We start from the raw sequence: 23,474 nt of genomic DNA, 5'->3' as shown, positions 1-23,474 counted from the left end.
CGAAAAAAACGACGCAAATTCGGCGCAAACGGAGTATAAATACGGCCCCAAGTATCCTGGCTCTGTGCATGATGCCTTCATCTTGAGGAATAGCAGCATTCCATATGTGATGTCTCAACTCCAGAGGCACAGGGTGTGGCTAATAGGTGAGCCCATGGTCCTCACCCAGTTGATGTAGGTATATGGGTGTGGGGTTGTCCCTAAGGGTGAGTGTATTTCTAACAGGTATCCATCGAATATTTACAGGTGACTCTGGTTACCCCAACCTCTCATGGCTACTGACCCCAGTGGGGAATGCCAGGACAAGGGCAGGGGAACGTTACAATGAGGCACATGGGAGCAAACAAGGAGGATAATTGAAAGAACCTGTGGGGTCCTGAAGGCCAGGTTCCAGTGCCTCCATCTGACAGGTGGATCCCTGTACTAGTCACCCAAGAAGGTATGCCAGATCATCGTTGCATGTTGCACAACCTGGCCTTGAGACGCCAGGTGCCTTTTCTGCAGGAAGATGAGCCTGGAGATGGTCTTGTGGTAGCGGTGGAGCCTGTGGACAGTGAGGAAGAGGAGGCAGAGGAAGAAGATGTGGACAACAGAGAATCACTCATACAACAGTACTTCCAGTGACACACAGGTAAGACACTGTAACTTCACTTTCCATTGCAGTTTTGTGTTGGACATTGTACAGCCTGAATTTCCATATTGTATGCCCACTTACTGTACCCTTTGGCATCTCTATTTTCAGATCTATGTGCTCCACTCTGGCTCCTGGTGTCTTCCCTGCTCCCCACTACAGGTCATACCTATGTATACATGACTGTACAGTTGAATTGCAATGTTTACAGCTTGTTGAACTAATGCATACAGTTGACAAACTCAATACTTGTATTAGTTCCAAGGGTGTTTATTTTTGTGCAAGTAAGTGGAGGTGGTATTGAAATGGGCTGGGTTGCTGATGGAGGAAAGTCCAGGGTAGTGTCCAGTCTATTGGTATCACAGGTGCACTGTCCAATGGGGCATAGGTAGGGGAGCAATAGCAGTTCAAGGTGGACAGGGTGACAGAGTGGAACTGAAGGCTGACAATCAGTTTATTTCCTGGCTGGGGTCTTGGCAATGTTCTCTGGCTTCTGCCTGAATCGCAGCGACCATTTGCGGGGTGGTTCTCCTTCTGCAGGGGGTGGGGTGCTGGGGGCCGGTTGGTCCTGTGGTGGGGCCTCTATCCACTAGCACCGGCGGAGGTGGAGGGCTGTTCATCGTTGTAGCTAGTGTCAGGGGCCCGTTGGTGTGCCACTGCCTCCCTTATGGTGTTGTCCATGTCAGCCAGCACCCCTGCAATGGTGACTAGGATGGTGTGGATGTGTTTGAGGTCCTCCTGATCCCCAGGTACTGTCCTTCCTCCATCCGCTGGGTCTCCTGCAACTTGTACAGTATCTGGCCCAAAGGTCTCCTGGGAATGTTGGTATGCTCCCAGGATCCCTGCAAGTGCCCCGTGGAGAGTGGGTTCCTGGACCTATCCTCCCTCTGTTGCACAGCAGTCCTCCTAGCTTCCCTGTTGTCCTGTGCCTCTGTCCCCTGAACCGTGTGCCCACTGCCACTGACCCAAGGGCCCTGATCGTGCTGTGTTTGTGGGGTTACCTGGGGCCCTGTAGTGGTGGACACACTGCTGATTGATGTGTCCTGGGGACAGAGGTATGGACCCGCTGGGTGTGTGCTGTGCTGGTCTTTCCGAAGGGGGAGGCTCTGTGGTGGTATGGGACTGTGGCAGGGCAACTGACTGTCCAGAGGTCCCTGATGGTCCAGGTTGGTCATCGTGATCCAAGAGTGCAAGCTGCTGTCATCACTGTGGCCCTCTTCTGGGGGCAAGAGGCTGGATGTTGGTGGCACCTCCTCTCCGGTGACGTTGAGTGGGGGTCTTGTGGGGATTGAAATGCGGTGGTATTGTATCTGCGTGTGCCATCTTGTGCATGGGTGTGTTTCCCTGTATGGTTGTGATTGCCCTGTCAGCTTTGCCTTGTGTAAGTGGTGATTTTGTGGGCTAGGTGATTCTCTCTAATGTGCATGCTTTAGTGATGGGTGTCCATGCAGGTCTGTGATGGGTGTCCATGCATTGGTGTGGCATGCAGGGCTTGGTTTTGTGATGGGAGGATTGTGATAGTGGGGTATATGTCAGGTGTTGGAGTGATAGATGTGAGGGTAGGGATAGGAGTTTGTGATGGCATGCAGGTAGGGTGGGGGATATAATAGTATAGATTTGACTTACCAGAGTCCAGTCCCACTGCTACTCCTGTGAGGCCCTCAGGATGCATAATTGACAAGACTTGCTCCTCCCATGTTGTCAGTTGTGGGCGAGGAGGTGGGGATCCACTGCCAGTCCTCTCTATGGCTACCTGGTGTCTTGCAACCACGGAAAGCACCTTACCCCGTAGGTCATTCCACCTCTTCCTGATGTCATCCCTTGTTCTGTGGTGCTGTCCCACAAATTGAATGGGTGCCCCTGGCTTGTCTCTCTCTCAGTTATCAATCTTTTATGTTCATTGAAAGGTTTGTGGGTAATGTGGGTGTGTGTTTTATAGTGGTCTGAGTGTGTGGGTGTGTTGTGTGTATGTGTGTCAGGTGTGTGTATTTTGAATTGTCCAATGTGTTGTAGTTTTGTTAGTGTGTGTGTATTTGAGTGAAGCAATGTATACCGCCAATGGTTTACCACGGTTGAAAGACTGCTGCAGTGACTCGTGGGTCCTGATACTGTGGGCGTATTTCTGTTCGCGTAACCGTGTGGGTTTTGGTACAGCCAATTTATCATAGACCTTTGGCTGGCGGACTTGTGTGGGTGTCTATATAGTGGCAGATTTCTCTGAGTGGGTCATAATACCGGTAGCGCAGTGGTTCACAAACTGGGGGCCACGGCTCCCTGGTGCGCCATCAAAACTAGCCAGGGGCGCCACACACAGTTTGGGAACCACTTAGCTATTTCCACAGTCAGTGGTTCCCAAACTGTCTGCGGCGCCCCTGGCTGGTTTTGATGTTGTACCAGGGATGTAGCGGTATACCGAAGCGTTCATGATATGTTGGCGGCCATCAGCAGGGCAGTAGGCGGCATTTACCACCAATGTTGTAATGAGGGCCAAAGTGTACCCAGCAAAATTACAGTACTGTCTGAAAGAACTGAAATATTTGGGACACCAAATAGAGTAGGGTACAAGGAAAGTTTGCAAAGAGAGAGTAACAGCTATTTTGCAAATTAACCCTCTGGTTACATAAAGAGATGCCAGAATGTTTCTGGGAAAGGTGAGATACAGTTGCCAATTGGATTACCAATTTTTTTGTTATTTCAAAGCCATTTCAAAGACTGACCCACAAAGAAATGTCTGACCACGCACCATTCGATGAAGCTTCTATGAAAGCTTTTATTGAGCTGAGAGAGAGTTTGTACAGAGCACCAGCTTTGGGAATGCTTGACTACTCTAAACCATCAGGCTGGCAGTAGAAAAATTTGAATTATGACCATGGCGGTTACCGCCATGGTCATCTGCCACTTCTCCGAACCGACCGCCAGGGCGGAGACGACCGTTGGGCTGGAGACTTGGGTCTCCAGCCCGGCAGCCGTCACAAGACCGCCGGCAGTATCATGACCCGGCTGACCACCATGGATTTCATGGGGTTGGGCACCACCATGAAATCCATGGCGGTAAGCACTTTCAGTGCCAGGGAATCCCTTCCCTGGCACTGATAGGGGTCTGCCACCCCCCCACCCGAGTCCTTCCCTGACACAACCCACCCCCCTGCCGCACCCCAAAGGTGGCAGGACCACCCTCCCCACCCCTACCCCCGACATCACTACACAGACACACACCCGACACGCATGCAGACACCACCAACACACATACCCGCACAAACACGAACAAACATGGCAACAAACACACACACAGTCATACACACACACCCACATTCAGGCATACACGCACACATCCATACAGACATACATACAGGCAGACACGCACACATTTCCAAACACACTACACCCCCGCATGCATACACGCACTCACACACCCCCTCTTCATACTCACACGCACACCCCCATGCACACACAACACACAACACCCCCTTCCCCCTCCCCTAACGGATGATCAACTTACCTGGTCCGTTGATCCTCCGGGAGGGGGCGGGATCCATGGGGGCTGCTCCGCCGCCAGCACCCCGTCAACAGAGCACTGCCACTCCGCATCACGTAACGTGATTCGGTGGGCGGTGTTCTGTTGATGGGGCGGTGGAGGTGGAGCAACCTCCACTTCCCCGCTGACCGCCCGTATGGCTGCTGGCGGCTCTCTGCCCAGAAAAGGACGGAGGGTTGCCAGCAGTCATAGTTGTGAAAAGACCAACGAGGTTGAAATGGCCCCATGGTGCTGGATTACTGCAAGAGTCTGGCTGATGTAGTTCGCTCTTTCTCTCACCAAGTGGAAGCTATAACCATGCTGCCTTCCCAAGACCAGTATCATAGTCTGCATGCTGGTGATTGGGTGGTCGTCAAGATGCATGTGAGGAACACTTGTCTGGAACCCAGGTAGAAGGGTCGGCACCAGGTCGCACTGGTTACCATCACTGCTGTGAAGTGTGCTGGGATTCAGAACTGGATTCACACCAGCCATCCTCAAAAGGTGCCCTATCCACTGGAAGGTGATCAAAAGTTGTTGAGAGTACCTACAACTATTGAACAGTCTCAAGGAACAACAAGAGAGACTGTAGAGACAGAAACAGAGACAGTGCAAACTGGTGAAGATCCAGGTACTCCTCTAAGAGACAAGATGAACACTCCTCTAAGAGATAAAATAGAGGTACCTGAAATTGCTCAAGCATCAGCAAATATAGCAGGAGACTTAAGTCAGAGGAGGAATCTCCCAGAAACAGACATTTAGGAATATCAGTTGAAACAAATCACTTTTCCTGAAGCAGGTGGGGATGGAGATGAGCTGAATCAAAGTCATGCAGATTTGACTCCTCCTGAATTAGCTAACGGTGCAGGTACATCAAGTCAAGGTCAAAATCCTGCCGAATCAAGAAGAGTTGTAAGTCCAGTAATGCAAATTACGCTGTCAAAGAAAACTGTGAAAGAAGACAAGTGGCCTAAATTGCAGACACGTGGGAGGGTTCCAGATGTGTTATTGACTATAAATGAAGAACCAGACTCAACAAAAAGAGAAGATACAGATGAACGCCTGAGTGAAGAAGAAATAAGAGTAAATCGGAGATCCAAAAGAAGAAGAGATGCAAGTCGAAGATACTCAAGTACTAAATGGGCATATTTTCCAACAGATGAGTGGCAACGTGAATTTCTGTCTTTTTGTTTTGATTGCGAATGTCCAGATCAATATTTTGGAACTTGAAATTGCTTTTGAATTGAATTTTAAAAATACATTGCCAGCTGAACAAGAGAGACGTTGCATGCTTAAAGTAATAATCACTGTCCAATAGACTATGTTCTGCTGAAAGAGACTTTGGGAACTGATTTTAGACAAGCTGCTAAACCAGTTTTGACAAAGTTCTGGAGAAAAGTCTGAAAGCAGTAAATAACTGCAAAAGAAGACTAAAGATTTTTAAATATTTGTCTGCATAGTTAACTATTTTCTTACTCTTCTACTTTCTGATTCTTTACAGGTCATGGATAACAATCATAATCATGTCAAAAGGATTAGGTGTTGCAAAGTGTATTGCTTTGTGACTTATATGTGTGCTAGTATGTTTGATGTTGATAGTGAGTATGAAAGTTCATCATACACCTGAAAATAGTTACGTTAGTTCTTTAGAGACTACTATGCTTTCGAAGTTAGAAAAGTTTAACAGGAATGACTTTCTTCTAAAGTTTTCTATTGCTTTTTGTATGGATATTTTGAGACGATTAATGTGGGAAAATATTATGTTTGTATGCAGATTCCTACATCAGTGTAGGAAGGAGTTACTTACCATAGCTTGCCATTAACATATGAAATTAGTTGTAGTCTTTTACTAACAAGGCTTTGTAACCAAGAGTACATGCACTATTTCTACTCAAATCTTGATTTGTTCCAAGTAATCAGCATTTAAGTAAATAGCTAAAGAGAAAACATTGATATTGTAGGTGGCTTCTTTGAGCCTACACTAACATTTGACACTGCTTATGCTCACCACAATAACTTAACATGCTTGCTTTCGTCAGTAGAAAAATATTTTCTCGATCAAAGTGATGAAAGGAGAAAAGTATTGGAGGAGAAAATAGAGAAAGGGTTAGTGAAGAGGATATTTAGAAATGATTATGCATTTAGTGAAACTAAAACCCAAGGGAATCTTGCTTTAGATTACCAGCATGTAAGGAAACTGTGTATTTATAGACCTCAATCCAGAACTGATGCTAATTTTGTGGGAATGAGTGAGTGCAGACATGTAGTTCTTTTTAGGAATACATGGAACTTTATGCTACATGGACAGGACCCTGTCATTCCTGGGATTTATTCCATCTGTGGAAGGAATGCTTAATATAGTCTCCAAATGGAATGGTATGGGACTTGTGATTTGGGATTTGTATTCCGGAAGATTGATCAATTTGACAATTTAGATGGCACACATAATTTGAATGAATTGCAGAAACCAAGATCTGGAGCAATTATTCCTTCTGTAGGAGTCATTCTGAATGATCTGAAAATTAGAAAGTTGTCTACTATTGTGGAGAACATGTTAACTGATTTTTGTGGAGCTGTAATTTTAATGGATACTGATTTGGCTTCGGTCAGATCAATGGTCCTTTAGAATCGCCTTGTGTTAGGCTTCCTTTTAGCAAAGGAGGGCGGACTCTGCCAGATGCTGAAAATGAAACATTGTTGTACATATATACCTGACAATAGTAAAGTAATTAGAAATGTTATTAGGACCTGGCAGATTCAAATTCAGACTTCAAAGATCTGAAAGAGCTAGGGGTATGGGAAAATGTTGGCAAAAGTGTTACAAAAGTGAAAAAACTGGCTGGGTAATCTTGGAAAGGCTATTGTGGGAAAAATAATGAAATCATTATTAATTGTGGTTGTATGTGTTAGCTGCATAATTCAGATTTTACAAATTGTACTTAATGATTAAAAGACAAAAGGGGAAAAAATTAAACTAGAGAAAATGAGAAGCAGATATTTTCATGTTTTGAGACAAACTGAAACCTGGAGAAAAATGAAAAACTATAGATATTGTAGACAAACTAAACTTTGAACTAACACACGTATTAATACAAGTATTAATAGGTATATTTTGTGACAATACACATAGTCGTCAGAGGAAGGATTGCTGGAGCGTATATATCATTAATAAAAGTGTGCTACTAAAACGAAATAACATGGATTTAAAATGTGAAATACTGAAAACAAGTGTTTTGGAAAACATGACCACTATAGTGGCAGCCATGATCTACTTTGACATTAATAATAAATAACTGCCTAATGAAATGTATTTTGCTGGTGTATATTTAAATGTACTGAAAAATGAATATCAATATGTACTAAAAGGATTAATAGTTTAAATATTATTAAATGTTTTATGCTACACCTTTTAGCATTTGGTTTAAAAAGGCCTCCTGTTAGAAAAAATTAAACAACAATGTTTAAATTGCTAACTTTGCAGAAAATGACTTTCTAAGCATCCTATCTGACTTGCTCACTGTTGAAAAGTTATATTCGTATATTGCAACATTTGTTAATTTTCCTGCGAGATAGCATAAACCCTAGAACAATAGTTTACTGACTTTCTGAACAGGCTTATGTGTAAAATGCAACATTTGTACTCTACTGTGGAAAGTGGTGATGGCAGCGGGAGATGATGAGCCAATTGTGAATGAAGAAAATGAAGAAAGGATACAGCTGAGCATGTGGAGTGAATTTAATTGGCTCTGATCTAAACCACCCCACAGACTTACCAATAGAGTTTTGGCTAGTTGCTTTCTAGGAGTTTAATATAAAAGAATTAGGTGATGTAAGAGCAGTTTCTCCTGTTCCTTGTGCCATGCAGCTCCCATCTGATTACAGATTTCTTTATTTTGCTAGTTTAAGTATGTGCTGTGTCTTTAGTTTTCTGCCACTGATAGTTCAGATGCATTAAGGCCAAACATTACTGAACTGTTCCCATATTGTCATTGCCCAATGAAGATGACCAGAAGATGCTCCACTGATGAAGACATTTCTGCCTGCCTCCTGATCCATTTAGGAGAGGTATAACCAAAATGTGCATTTGTCTTTCTTGCAGATTTTTGTTTTCTCTTTTAGAAATCCAACTACTATTTTTGGTTAGTGCCATAATCAGATGTTTTTCAAATTAATTTTCGTCTTGCATGACGCCCAAAAATACTTATTGCAGTAGAGTAATAGATAAGGATGTCACATTCTAAATTTGACTGTTCTGTATAAATTGCTTGTAAACAATTTATCTTTGATAACTAAATGTATTCTGTCTCTATCATTCATTTGCTATTGTTGTTACTTTGTATGGTAGTTCTTGAATGCTTAATGATTAATATTCTGCCTAGAATGAGATTCTTTAGAAGATTTGGTCAACCTGTGTTATTCATGTACTTTAATCATTTGGTCTTGCATTTGGTTTAAGTGATTTTAGCATTGTTAATCTAGAGGTCAATAAATGTGTTGAGCTTTAGTAAACTGGTGTGGTAATTCATAGCTGCATGGGTCACGCCGCATATAAATTACTGACTCCAATATGAAAAGTGATATTTATTGATTTGATTTCATTGTTGTTAATCATCTCACCCCTATATGAGTCCAAAGATCCATGTCGACCTCTAAGGGTAATTGATAGTTAGCCTATACATGTCACCTTGTAAATAAATTATCAAAAGAAAATAAGGCTATGGCACACCCACAATGGTTTTCACTGCACATCAATCATCAAATTATATAGCTGATACAGAGCAATTTGCCACAGCAAATTCAATCTGGAACTGGGGCAAAACCAACATCGGCAACAACCAACCTGTGAAATAAGGTTCCTTTTGTGCTAGTCGTTCATTGCAATTGTTACGCTGAAATCAGCACTGCACTTGTTTTGCACTTTGGAAGTCTGACCCATTTGCTCTAAACAAGAACACATCTTCAATTTTCACCATATGCTTAATGTGTCGCATTTTGTTTTCAGCCGCCAGTCAAAAATTGAACTGAAAACATACAGAAGAATCATCAAACATACCCAGTTTGTAACCTGGGCAGTGTTTTCCGAGCTGGGACTGGCAGAATATCGCTCCAAGGATTTCTGGATTATCATGATGTTGCTGGCCATAATGTGGTTTGTCAGGCTTTACTTGCACTACTGCAGCCAGTGGCTCTTCCTGCAGAGCATCTCAGTGCCCGTTACAAAGTAAGTTCACCTAACAGTTATCAGAATTTACTTGCACAAGCTGAAGGAAAAAAAGGGATATTTTCTTTGCCTCTTTTGAGGCTATGATCAGAACAAGTAAAGGGCTTGGTTTCAATAGGCCTTCTTGTAGAGAGCTGCATTGCTCTGTTGGTTTAACCACATGTTTTGCTTTTTTATTGAGTACACCATTTCTCCTCCGGTTCGGTTCACCTGAAACAACATGACACTATTCATGAGGGTAGTTGTTAGCTCTACAGATTTTTCTTTGATGTAACTGTTGGAATTAATGTTTCCCTGTTGTCTCTGGATGTCTGAGCACCATATTAACATATATGTTGGGGACACAAAAACTTATTTTATTTAAGTTTACAAATTCAGCCATAAAATTCACCGGTGTGTGCAAAATTAAAATTTAGCCACTGAAGTTTTGAAAAAGTGAAAAATCACAAGCTCACTACCACACCTTCCGAACTGCCAATTGCACTGCTAAAGCATAATTTCTCATTGTTTGCTCTACTTGTTCATCAGGATTACTTGAGAAGGGTTGTGTGGTGTGGGTGAATTAGCTATACAAAAAAGAAACATGGACATGGGTACATATTAAAAACAGTATATTTGCACCCCAGTGCTTCGAGTGCAAACAACACACAACTTAAGCTTTGATCCGTGGAACCCTTATGTGGAAAAGCTCCAGTAGTTGATAATAGCACGAGTATAATTGCTTCCTTTTTTTTCAGAATACGCTCATTGTTGGGAAGCACTCTTCATGCTAATGATCTAATTTGACAAGTGAGGCTTTTTGTTTTGTAACTTGTATCCCATTGAGCCAAGATATGTTTAATGAAATCTGCAAATGATGTGGCAAATGGTGGATTATGTTCCAACCTAAGGTCTTTTATAATTAGGCAGTAATTGCATAATTCCAATGGCTGTGGATATATGTTAGATGTGTGTCGGTCAGAGATGGCTGCCTAGTTTGAATTTGATGACTACAAATTATTCTAATGAAATACCAGCCTATGAGTGTACACTGTCTGCCAAACCCTTGGGCCACCCATTTTATTTAGAGTCTGGAGAACCACAGTGGCATAAAAAAACTTGTGGGGGGGAGAACCCTTGCAAAATACATGGAGTGACCCCTCTCTGAGCTTACTCAGAAGTTCTCAGCCCAGGGTACTGTGCTGAGGGGGCCCCTGGAGCTCAGGGGCTCCTCCCACTGCAGGGACTGCCGGGGCCTTTGTAACACCACTGGAGAACCATCATATTTCCAATAGCAATGCCCATAATGGCTCTGCTGTTGGAAAGCATAATCTAGCAGGAAAACTGAGTTGGAATTTTTTTTTGAAAAATTAAAAACCTTTTGTGTGCTGCTTCATGAAAGACAGGAGCCACACGCCAAACTTGCGGCGTCTTTAGAGATCACCGCTGGGTAGGCGTATGGGGGCAGGTAGTCCGGCAGGGCGGCAGTCCGCCACCCTGACAGATCATAGGCTATCTGCCAAACTATAAATCAGGCCCTTAAAGTGTAAAGAGGAAAGGTTCCAGCAGTGTGTCACAGTTGCAGCCTGTCAGATGTAACAATACACAGTAGGGTTAAAATGTCCAGCCACTTCTTGTATTTCACTACTCACTGGAAAAATATTGCATTCACACAGTTTATTGTTTCAGGTGCGGAATCAGTTTATCTCAGAAATAAAAAAAATAAAAAAATAAAAAAATGTGCTTTCTTCTGGGAAACAATCTATCCTCTGACACAGTATCCATGGCAAAGATCTATTTGTACAGGCCATTAACAGCTGTCAAGTGGTCCCAAGTGATTTGGGAGCCCTTCACACAGTTCTGACATTTACGACGATAGTGCATTTTATTCTAGAACATGAATGTTTTCACTAATAACTTGAGTTTATTACTCAGAGCACTAATTGTGCTGTAGGAGAAATGCCAGAATGGGTAAATATATGTCATACATGACAAGGCTCTGATATGTCTTCCAGTGAAGTTAGCGTGACCAGAACTTTCCACTATTGTAAACTTCAGTAGTACTTATTGTATCATTCTAACAAGAAGTAATGGCTGCATCATTCGAGCTTGGTGTGTGACTCCCAGAAGTGCAATTCAGTCATAAATTTGCAGAAGTACTTATTTAATACTAATTTATTTGACCTCCAAATAGGGATATTTTATGTTGTCCGCCATTTTATTTGGATCAGTGACTAGGGTTGCAGAAGAAAACCTCAGTTGGCAAAGTTGTGTGACGCTGACAACTTCTTGAGAAGCTACTTGCGTAAAATGGATTACAGGTGATTTTTCTGGAAAAAACATTCTAAAGAATATACCCAGACAAATTATTTTTTGTTGGGGTTTTCTCAGCTAACCTCGTGCATGTAGTGAAGATATTTAGACCCTCTTTTCAAATTTCAACAGGTTATGTTTCAGAACTTGTTGAATTTTCACAATCAAATTCTCAAAAAAATGTGAAAGAGCATTTTGTATACTTCAACATAATGTTGACAGGTTGATTACAAACATACATCCACCACAACTGAATAAACGGTTTCCTATACATTTATTCAGCAGCAAGCCTCTATTGTTTACACCACTTTTTAAATCTGGTAATTCACTGATATTTCCTAGTAACAGTGATGACAAAACTCGCTCCCAACCGTTGCTATATCATGAAGACCTTTCAGGCCAGTCTGACAACGCTCCCTGGGAACCTGTCAGCTCAGTGCTAGTTTCAGCTTCGACTGAAGGCAGAATGCACAGTTGCAGGACGGGGAAGGAAGGCAGGGAAGGTAGTGGGGGGGGGGTCAGCTAAGTATGGCAGGTAAGGTATTTTTTCACATTTGGAACAGGAACAAGAGGCCATGGACTGTATTGCTCCCCATTACTCCTTTGCCTAAGACTAATAGTTGCATCCAGTGGAAGATGATGGGCAACTGTGAGTTACAGGATTTTTTTTTACCTAGGGGTTCTGCACGACATTTTAGCTGTGCATGGTGAACCCCCTCCGCTAACTATACAAATGCTCCATAAGTCGGGCCCTGGCCCACCTCATGGTATTGTTTTTTATAGACTGTGCTTTTTTAAATTTTGCCATGGATTCTCAAATACACTTCAGTTTTGCTGCACAATGCAAAGGAATATAGGGCAGATTTAAGAGCCCCTAGAAACACCTTAGTGCCGCCATAGTGTCATTTTCTTTACGCTAAGGCAGTGCTAAAGTGGCATTTCCCCTGTGTCATATGCATGCATTGTGCCACTTTATAAATCCTTGTGCCACATTATGCCTGCGCCAAGCATAATGTATGCATAGGGGCGCATTCCCCCCATTAGGGGGTGCAAAAAATGGTGCAAGGAAATCTTAGAGATTCCCTTGCGGCATTTATTCAGCACTTTTAACGCCTGCTCAGAGCAGGCATTAAAAGGGGGCTTTGGTTATTTATAATGGGCCACTATGTACTCTGCAGGAGTACATCAATAGCATAAAAAAATTATGCTATTGCCCCCTACCCTGAGCCATGGTCCACCGTAATTTGAATATGATGCATACATGATGGCGATAGGGGAGCACCAAGGGGTGCAAGGAAAGTAGTGCTGAACTAGGTGCGGCATTACTTTTCTTAAATCTGCCCCTATGTTTTTGGGCCCACGGTGACAACCCCACCAGGCCTATGATGACAGGGTATCCCTACCATGCCCCTTCTTATTTTTTTACACTTTTTTCTAGGACTCAGGAATGCTTCCCAAGTCCTAAGATGCTGACCGTCGCATCGGTGTTGATGTGGTGGCATCCAATCAGATCTCATCTTGAAATCTGTGAGCTCTGCAGATCCACATGATTTGATATTTCCAAAGACTTGAGGCTTTGAGGCTTCATTTTTTTTAAACTACTGAATGGATTTGCACTAAATCAAAACAATTATGCTTTCTGGACCATGATCTAGCTTTCGGTCAAATTTGGGTTAAATCAGTTCAGCCTTTTGGTCTGTAAGTGTGTTTATTTTCCTATGGAAAAATGAATGGGGAAAATGCATTTTGGGCCCCTCTACTTTTTTCTACCTCCCTGCTTGATGGAGTACCTCAAAATATTCCAGGAGGAGATGAGGTGGAAGAACATGTTTGTAGAAAGTTTCGTGAAGATTCGTCGAATAGCATCAAAGTTATTAGGAAAACAATAAATTATTTTCCTATTGCAACCAGGCCCTAACCACTAACTATCTATAGTGGTGACCATCACTGGGAAATATACATCTATCTATATATCTATATCTATATAAATAAAGGTATTTATATAGATATAGATATAAAAATATATATATATATACATATCTCTCTATACTCATATCTACATCTGTATCCATATCTATATCTATATATATATATACATACATCCATTACTGTTAGACCTGACATCCGTGGGGTGGTCATCCCCCAGCTTTTTGTCCGGCTCCCTCCACTTTTCTGACTCTGTTTTTGCTGGTTTTAAGACTTTGCGCACGTTACCACTGCTAACCATTGATGTTCAGTCCATCTGGATGCAGTGATTTTAAACGGTACATCCAGAACGTTTCTCTGATGTCCAGTAGTTCTTCCTTTAAAACATGTTCAACAGGGAAAATCTTCAAATCTGATAGTAAATGGTCCACAAGGTTAAAATGATTGCCTACAGGCTGGTTAAGTTTCTGTTAATTATTATTGCTGATTTGTGGTTCCTGAATCGTGTACGGAGGTAATTCGTTGATTGGCAAATCAGCATTAATACCCATAAGCCAGGATCAGGAAGCTTTTTTGTGGTCCATGGGGGACCTTGCTTGGCAGTTTGGCTGGACTGTTTCCATGGGGAACAGGGTCAAGACTGATCTTCATATGGCTTGATCCAAACTGGGGAGGCATGGTGGGCACAAAAAAAATGATGGATTAAACCCGGATCCTTGGGACTCGGGGAATGTTGGCAATGCTCAGCATTGCGTCCATCATCAGTTCTTTTTTGCAGGCCCACTAGTAGCATTTACTTAGAGGACCTAGGTACATTTAGTGCACTTTGCTTTATAATTATAAGTAAGTTAAAACTGCTAATTGGGTATGAGCCAATATTACCATGTTTAGGAGAGAGGCCACAAACACTGTCGCACAGAGTGCTTGGGGAACTAGTTATAGTTACTTCAGCTAACCATAACTATAACTGTTGAATTTCGTTGGTTCTGTGCAAGTAAATTCAGAGCCTAACTATAATGTCCCTCTAACTTTCGTTTTTTTTTAAGTGAATATATTATGTGGCTATATCTTTGGTGCCGTTTGATGAATCTTAATGAAATTTTCCTAAAAAAGGTGTCCACTAGGGCCTTGTCGTGCATGGAACGTTTCGGGGGTTGATTTCCCAAGCAGGACCCGGAAAAAAGAGAGGGTCAAAAATAGTGTGTTTTCCCTTGCTAATTTCCATAGAAATTTCACTGCTGAACAGAATTGCACCAAAAAGGTAGCTCTTGGTCCAGAAAGTACACTTTTTTGGTATTTGGTATAATTCCATTCAGTATTTTTTGAGATACTAAAGGGAAAAGAAATGTGTATATCTGGTAAAAGCCCATGCACAGATCTCATGGTGAGATCTGATTGGCTGTCAACACTTGAACCAGAAAGTGATGGCAGCCATCTTGGGACCAATATATACAAATGCACTCTGTTGAAATGCATTGTAGGGAATGACAGGTTTTGAGAGTTGCAGAAAGGAGAACCTAGAAATGGTGATAACAGATTTTAGTTACAATATAAATCATTTGTTGCTAAGATGATTTTACCCTGTGAAAAAGCCTTCTTCTGGGATTTCATTAATCATGTTTGAGAGGAAACTGTTCTCTCATGATTTTCCCATAGAGGTTACGGAAGGTACTCCAAAAGGTAAAATGAGAACATAGTGTCTGTCAATTCACATTATTTATCTCAGCCATATAAGAATGAAGTCTGACATTCTCAGTAAAACATGTACTTCCAATAGGAACAGACTACCAGTTGATTCCCTTGTGTTCTACTGCAGCCTGCCTGAGTGTTCTACAGAACAACTAGAGGTCTAACAGTCTTACTTATGACAACTGTGTGGTACGCCTCAAGCCATCTTGATTTAATCAAACTGGTAAAACCTAAAACATTTCACTTAAACAGGAGCAACATGAGGGGGTTGATTTTGTCAAAGAAATTATGGTTAGTGAAATAGAAAGAAAAATTAGGACATGTCTTAAATGAGTTCTCAAATATCATAATGGTGTACTTACAACAGGAGCAGCCTGTCAGTTAATTCCCTTGCATTCTACTGCAGCCTTCCAGAGTGTTCTAAAGCACAACTGGAGCACTAACAGACTTACTTATGACAAAAGGGTGGCACACCTAAAGCCATCTTGATTGAATCAAACTAGTTAAACGTAAAATATTTAATTTAGAAAAAAGCAAAATGAGGGGGTTCTTTTTGTCATAGAAATTATGAAAAGTGCTATAGAAAGAAAAAGTAGGAAACGTTTTAAGTAAGTTCTCAAATATCTTCCTGTTCTATTTCATTAAAACATTCTAACATGCAGACAGAAACATGCATTTTCAGCACCAGGAGCAGACTGCCAGTTAACTCCCTGGTGATCAGCAGTTTACTACTGTGTTCTAATGAGCAGCTTGAGTGCTAGCATTCTGAATTTATGGCAAATGTGTGGCAAATCTGACCGCCATCTTGATGGAATCAAAGTAGAAAACCGAAAACATGTTTTACTGAGGATACTGCAGGAAATCAGCAGATTAGGGACCTATATAACTAATAAGACTCCCAAGATGACCACCAGGGATTAAAAGAGTCCAAATGTAGCACAAATATCACCCAAATGTAGCCCAAGTATAGCCAAATGACAGATGTGGGCAAAACACTTATTTATTTATTTAATTATTTTGTAGTTTTATAAAGCACAGACTTAACCCGAAGGTATTGGAGTGCTTTACATGTGCATCAGTTACATTGCACAAGGGGACACTCCTTTTGGGCTTTAGGTATGGGGAGATTAAGTGATTTGCCCAGAATCACAGGATGTTGAGCTGACGCCAAAACTCGAGTCTGGTTCCCCAGTTGCAAAATCTGCAGCTCTGGCCATAACCCCACGTTCTCTTTCCTAAGTGAAACATGTAATCCAATGATCAACTGGATGAAAGAAACATCAAGGTAGCAAATAATTTAAAAGTGCCTTGTCCCTATTTGAGAACTCCGAAAATATGTACTCATTTTATTTTTTTAGAGCACTATCCATAATTTCTATGGGAATAATTAATTTCATTTCATTGTTATAATTATTTAAGGAAATGCTTTATGTATTACAGTTTTGATTACATCAAGATGACATCAGGCACATTAGCAATTTAATTGTTCATTAGAACACTGTAGGGAGGCGGATGTCAGGGGCACAGATGGATAATTAAGGGCAAGGAGGAGGGGGCAGAGGCAACAAGTTGACCATGCTGGCCAGGTGGGAGGGACCAATGGCAGCAACACAGACCATGGAGGGCAGGGGAAAGGAGAGCAGAGGCAACAAACCAGCTATGCAGAACAGTCAACAGAGGCTGTGGCAATATAATCGACTATCGAGAGCAGAAAGAAGAGGCAGCGGCAGTACAACCATACATGCCAAAAGACCCGATTCAGGCAAGAGACTCACAATGTTTGTAAGATCAAAGGCCTTTATTTGTATCAGTCTCCTGACTAAAATCTCTTCTTTTTCAATGTAAGTCAATGGGAAAAATCAATTCCCTATGTTTTTTTTTTATCTCCCTCTTACCAAGTTAAAAATGTTGACAAGTATAGCACATTGGATCACTGAGGGTAGGAGGAATGGGTTAGAGACTTGGACATGCACATGGGTAACATGAGCAGAGGGGGCGAGGCCAGGGTAACAAGCTGACATACCAGACAGATTGGAGGTACAATTGCAGCATAATGGACCATGAATGGCAGAGGAAGGGCGCAGGGCCACAAGAATGAACCAGACAAGGCAGGACGGAGGAGATAGGGGGCTACACTTGGAAAATGGAGGGCAGGGGGCAAGGCTGGAGCAGAAAGCTCACCATGGAAGGCAGGCAAGATGGGCACTGGAAGCAAAACACACAATGGATGGCAACAGCAAGACTATAATGGCATACACACAGACAACAGAGGGAAGGTGAAAAGGGGTCAGGGGCAGCAAGCTGACCACACAGGGCAGGTGGGAGGGGCTGTGGCAGCACGGAAGGCCATGCATAGCAAGTGGGAGGGTTAGTGGCAGCACAGCAGCCATGGTGGGTCAGAGGGCTTGGGCAGGGTCCTGCAGAAAGGACCATGGAGGTCAAATGCTGGACACAGGCAAGTGAGGAAAGAGAAAAAGAGGAAAGAGGAAGGGCCGTCACAACTGACTACTTAAGGTAGGCAGGAGGAGCAGTTGCTGCACAACAGAGCATGGAAGGCAGAAGGGAATTGCAGCAAAATAGACCATGGAGGACAGGAGAGAGGGACTAGGGGCATGGGACTCAGACAGGCAGGATGGAGGTGGCAGCGACAGGTGGAAGTCATCTAACCATGTTTGGTAGATGGGTGGGGCAGTGGCAGCTCAACAGAACACTCAGAGTAAATATGAGGGGTAGTGGCAGGTCCATGGGACATGGGAGGGCAAAAAGGAAGGTGCAATTGCATGCACACAGACATCAGAGGGCAGAGGAAATGGGGGTAGGGGCAGTAAGCTTTGCACAGAGACTAAGCAGGAGGGCAATCATGGGTTATAGAATTGGACAAAGAAGGGCAGGAGGAGTGGGCAGGATTACCAAGCTAAATTTGATAGCAGTGACAGCACATCGGACAATGCAGAGCAGGAGGGGGGATCTAGTGCATGGACTCAGAAAACAGAGGGTAGGGAGGAAGTGGATGGCATAGCAAGCTATCTTTTCAGGGCAGGCGGGAAGGGCAAGGGCAGAACAATGGCCCACAGGGCTGTAATGAGGGAGCTGGGGCATGGACCTGGACAATGGATGGCAAGGAGGAGGGTACGAGCAGCAAGCTTGGGTGGGGACAGCATATTGCCAGGCCAGGCCCTGCTTCCAACTCACCTTCCACCATGCATTGCGGTGGGCATTTTACTTAACATAAAAAAAAAACATAGAAATTCACACAAAAAAAAAACAAAGGTTACAGGGACCATATAGTTATGAAATAGAATTTAAAAAATCCTTTGAAATTCACAAAAAAAACTAAGGTTACATGGACATTATAGTTCGGTTCAAATTTTACACGCACATAACCGTATAAATGTAGACAATATACTTAGAGTTATTATAAGTAACTATAACTCGTGCCCTATGGTAACTATAAATCGTGCTCTTGCCATGCACTGCTAATTACCCCATAAGTTATGTCGCTCATGACATCTTTGATAACATAATTGATAATATCAATGTAATATTTGCAGTAACATTTTTGCCAAAAAACTCGGCATGGTGGAGGAGTGAGTAATAGTTACCATAGGGCATGAGTTATAGTTATTTGAGATAACTCTAACAGGTGCATTTCTATGATTGTTTTTGTTTAAACTGTGAGCCTAACTATAAAGTTCCTGTAACCTTTGGATTTTTGAGTGAATTTCTATGTTTTTTCTATTTCCTAACATAAAGTCCCTGTAACCTTTGTTTTTCCAATGAATTGCTATGTTTTTTTTTTAATGTAAAGTAATTTTAATGACTGTACATTAATCTAACCACCGCAGAGCACAGCCTTACGTGGCAGAGGTTAGCGGCAGTGCGGTCAACCCCCTATAACTATTCAACCTCGTGCCATACATGGCCTTCGACTGTGTGCGGCAGGTGCTGTCTGCAACCCACTATAAGCACCTAACCCGAGTGCCACACATGGCCTTCTGCCATGCATGGCGGGCTTGCAAACAGCTCCATCGAGGTTCACAGATACCTTTTCAAGGTTGAAATGGAGAGATAAAACACTTGCTTTGCCTTCACCATGCATAAGAAATTGGATAATTAGTACTTTATAGAAGTGGAGCTTCAATTTGACCACCTGCTTTGTTTATATTGGTAAATGATTCCCGATGAGGTTTTATTTCTGTGAAATGAGCATTGTGCCAGAATAAATCCTGCCCAGTGTATTTATCCAAGAAGAAGGCACAGTTTTCTGCAGAATGTCTACACAACTGGAGTACTTTCTACTGCCTAATTAGTAAGTGCTACCTTATTGGGTATATGTATAATGCAGCTCCTAAACAACAGCTGCTTAAAAGGCTCTGAGGTAATGTCTCCAGTGAAGTTGTGTGTCTGTAACATTGATATTGTGATTCTTCTTTGAGTTTCTTCATCAGATAACTTTACAGGGTGGAAAGGCATTGAAAACACACTTGGATGATTTGTACTTTACAGAAGTAATTGCTTCAGGTTCTTTGACGGAAGGGACCATGAGAGGAGCATCAAGGCCCCTGCGGTCTGACCTGTTCCCATCTCCTGAGGAGCAGTATTGCTCCCACATGTAGGGGCGTGCTGTAAATGCTGCTCCCTGCGTGCAGGAGCAATAATTTAATCTCTTTCCCTGCCCACGTTTGCAGGCAGGGAAAGTGATGAAATCTTCACTTTCAGCACAGTGTGAGCATTTTTAAAGCTTCTGCTTGCTAAAAGCGGAGTGTTCGATTTTGCATGGCTGGAGCTGTCACAGATCCCAGCAAGCAAAAGCAAACAGCTACCTCTAGAGGGTAGGCACCTCGGGAGGTAGCAGGGCTGAACCTTGAGGGTGGTGGTCCCCAGGGCCATATTTGGATCCAGGAGGGAAGCTGTGCTTTCCCACTCCTTTCTATTTAGTATCAGGGATGTGGTAGTTCCCGGGCAGGGGGTTTAATCTTATTGCAGCCCCAGGGAGGTGGCTATCCCTGGGGTCTGGGGGAAGCAGTGCAGCCCCCCTGTAGTTCTAAGAATTGCAGCCTCACAGAGGTGGTGATCCCTGGGGCCTGGGAGGCCTTATGGCCACCCCTTAACTTTTATAAATTGTAGCCCCAGGGAGATTCTGGTCCCTGGGGCCCTTTAGCGGTCCCCAGGACCCCTGTGATAATTTTATTTTCTAGCCACAGGGAGGTTGTGGTCCCTCCCCGAATTTCTGTTTGCCCTTGCCCCAGGAAGGTGGTGGTCCGAGCCTGGGGAGGTCACACAGCCCCCCTACATTTTGTTTGCATGTCACACAGGGAGATAGTGGTCCCTGGAGCTTTTGAAGGCTTTAGGAGAGGGGCCCTATGTGCTACCCCTCCTCAACATTATAATGTAGCATTCTCCTTGGACTTGGCCCACCTGAGGGCTAAATTACAAGCAAGTGTGGTGGACCACATGTGCTATTTAAAAAAAGAAATACACAGCAAAATGTGTGAATATTCATGAATTTTTCTGTGAACTTAAAAAAATGATTTTTTGCCCTAGCGGGGACCTGTGTCCCTAAGCTAGGGTGCAAGGGGAAATGTACCTTGCCCCATTCTTTTTGTTTTCATTTTCTTTTCAGATGTGGCTGAATCCGTGTCTCAAAAGGGCTGCCAATACTTCCTGGTTGAAGTGTTCTCAGCCAATCAGACATCTGCACAAAATCGGAAGGTTTTGAGAAGTGGTTGTGCTTCTAGATATACCAATTTTGTTTGCTTTTTGTTGGAAGTGACCTTCCTGCAGGGTCACCCCCAAACATTTTTTCCTTCCTCCTTCTCTTTTTCTGACCTCATTTTTGTTGGCTTTAGGACTCTGCACACTTTACCACTGCTAATCAATGTTGAAGGGCATGTGCTCTCTCCCTAGAAACATGGTGACATTGGCTCATACCCAACTGGCTTATTTAATCTACTTGTAAGACCCCAGTAAAGTGCACTACATGTGCCCAGGGCCTGTAGACTAAATGCTAACAGTGGGCCTGCAGCACTGATTGTGCCACCCACATTTGTAGCCTCTTAACCATGCCTCAGGCCTTCCATTGCAAGGCCTGTGTGTGCAGTTTCACTGCCACTTCGACTTGGCATTTAAAAGTACTTGCCAAGCCTTAAACTCCCCTTTTTCTACATATAAGTCACCCCTAAGGATGGCCCTAGATAACCCATACGGCAGGGTGCTATATGGAGAAAAGGTAGGACATGTACCTCTGCAGTTTATGCCCTGGTAGTGTAAAACTCCTAAATTCATTTTTACACTGCTGTGAGGCCTGCTCCTTTCATAGGCTAATATTAGGGCTACCTTCACATACTGTTTAAGTGGTAGATTCTGATCTGAATGGAGTAACAACATCATATTTAGTATGGTCAGAGTGGTAATACAAAATCCTGCTGACTGGTGAAGTTGGATTTAATATTACTATTTTAGAAATGCCACTTTTAGAAAGTGAGCATTTCTCTTCACTTAAATCTTTCTGTGCCTTACAATCCACGTCTAGCTGGGTTAGTTCACGGCTTCCTTGTGCATTCCAGTCAGACAAATCCCAAACACAGGATGCTCAGTCACAGTTGCTCATATCTGCATGTTGTATGGGTCTTCCTGGGCTGGGAGGGTGGAGGGCCTGACACTTACATGTCAAAGGACAGTAGCCTGCCATCACACAAAGGAGTGCCACACCCCCTACTGGGACCCTGGCAGGCAGGATGGAACTGAAAGGGGACCTTGTGCACTTCTAAGCCACTCTTTGAAGTCTCCCCCACTTCAAAGGCACATTTGGGTATTTAAGCAGGGTCTCTGACCCTACCAACTCAGACACTTCTGGACAAGATACCACTGGAGAAGAAAAGCTGAACCAGAACCTGCAACCTACCAAGAGGAACTGCCTGGCTGCCCAAAGGACTCACCTGTCTGCTTTTCTGCAAAGGACTGCTGCCCTGCTGTTGCCCTGCTGCCTTGGGGTCCTCTGGCCCTCCTGAGAAGTGCTCTCCAAGGGCTTGGATAGAGCTTGCCTCCTGTTCACTGAAGTCTCAGAACCAAAAATACTTCATCTCTGCAAAAGAACTCCTTGTGCTGCGAAAATCGACGCATAGCCTGCAAGAAACGACACACAGCCTGCCTCCCGGTGAGAAAATCATGGCACGCCGAACCGGAATGACTCAACCCGACTTCCTGACAAGGAGATCAACGCAATGACAGCATTGCAACCGGAAATTTGACACATGGCCCACTGGATCAACGCAAAGCCGAACTGGAACGACACAACTCGACTTCCTGAGAGGAATCGATGCAGTGCCTGCCGTGCGGATGAAATTTCCATGCAACGCCCACCGGATCGATGCAACCCCTGTGACTTCGTCCTGCACGCCCAGGATTTGAACGCATCGTCCCCGGGCGTCCAAAAACCCCGCAACCTGAAGAGTATCCCAGTCTACACGCTAGAAATCAACGTAAAGCCTGCCTTGCGTGAAAACTCAACGACGCATCATCTGTGTGCACCGGAAAAATCGATGCACACCTGCCCGTTTTCCACGCAACTCCTCTTCTGCGGTCCCTTGAGGAGAATTTGAACGCAAACCAGGTACTTTGATCTTGCAAGAGACATTTGTTGCTTTTTAAGAACCAAAGACTCTTTATATCATTTTCTAAGTGATATTTCAACGTGTACTTTTTGAAGCTTGATTGTTTTGACCTGGTTCTTACCAGATAAATGTGATATATTTTTCTAAACACTTTGTGGTATATTTTTTGTTGTGGTATACTGTTTTATTGCATGAGTTATTTCACAAATACTTTACACATTGCCTTCTAAGTTAAGCCTGACGGCTCAGTGCCAAGCTACCAGAGGGTGGGCACAGGATAATTTGGATTGTGTGTGATTTACCCTGACTAGAGTGAGGGTCCTTGCTTGGACAGGGGGTAACCTGACTGCCAACTAAAGACCCCATTTCGAACACTTTTGATATTTCAAAAAACACTGAATGGATTCAAACTAAATAACAAAATGGCTTCATTCTGGACCAAAAGCTACCTTTCTGCCAAATTTGGTGCAATTCCATCCAGCTGTTTGTGCTGTAGTCGTGTACAAAATCCCTATGGGAATAAAAATGGGAAACACACTTTTCTGCCCCCCCTTTAGTCAGCTCCCACTTAATGGATCACCCCGAAAG

General features: G+C 43.3%; 1 protein-coding gene across 1 annotated transcript in view; it reads left to right on the top strand.

Annotated features, from left to right (window-relative positions):
* Nucleotides 1-7,805: 7,805 nt before the first annotated feature.
* The window catches only part of LOC138260178 (uncharacterized), a 199,833-nt gene continuing 184,164 nt past the window's right edge, over nt 7,806-23,474 (top strand). The window contains exons 1-2 of the mRNA XM_069208423.1: nt 7,806-7,870; nt 9,148-9,366. Coding sequence (XP_069064524.1) covers nt 7,806-7,870; nt 9,148-9,366 — 284 coding nt within the window. The remainder of the gene's footprint in view (nt 7,871-9,147; nt 9,367-23,474) is intronic.

This window comes from Pleurodeles waltl, chromosome 2_1 (genome assembly GCF_031143425.1).
Source record: "Pleurodeles waltl isolate 20211129_DDA chromosome 2_1, aPleWal1.hap1.20221129, whole genome shotgun sequence".
NCBI classification, from domain to species: Eukaryota; Metazoa; Chordata; class Amphibia; order Caudata; family Salamandridae; genus Pleurodeles; species Pleurodeles waltl.
Note: the sequence above shows the minus strand (reverse complement) of the source record. Positions and strands in the feature narration are given on the sequence as shown.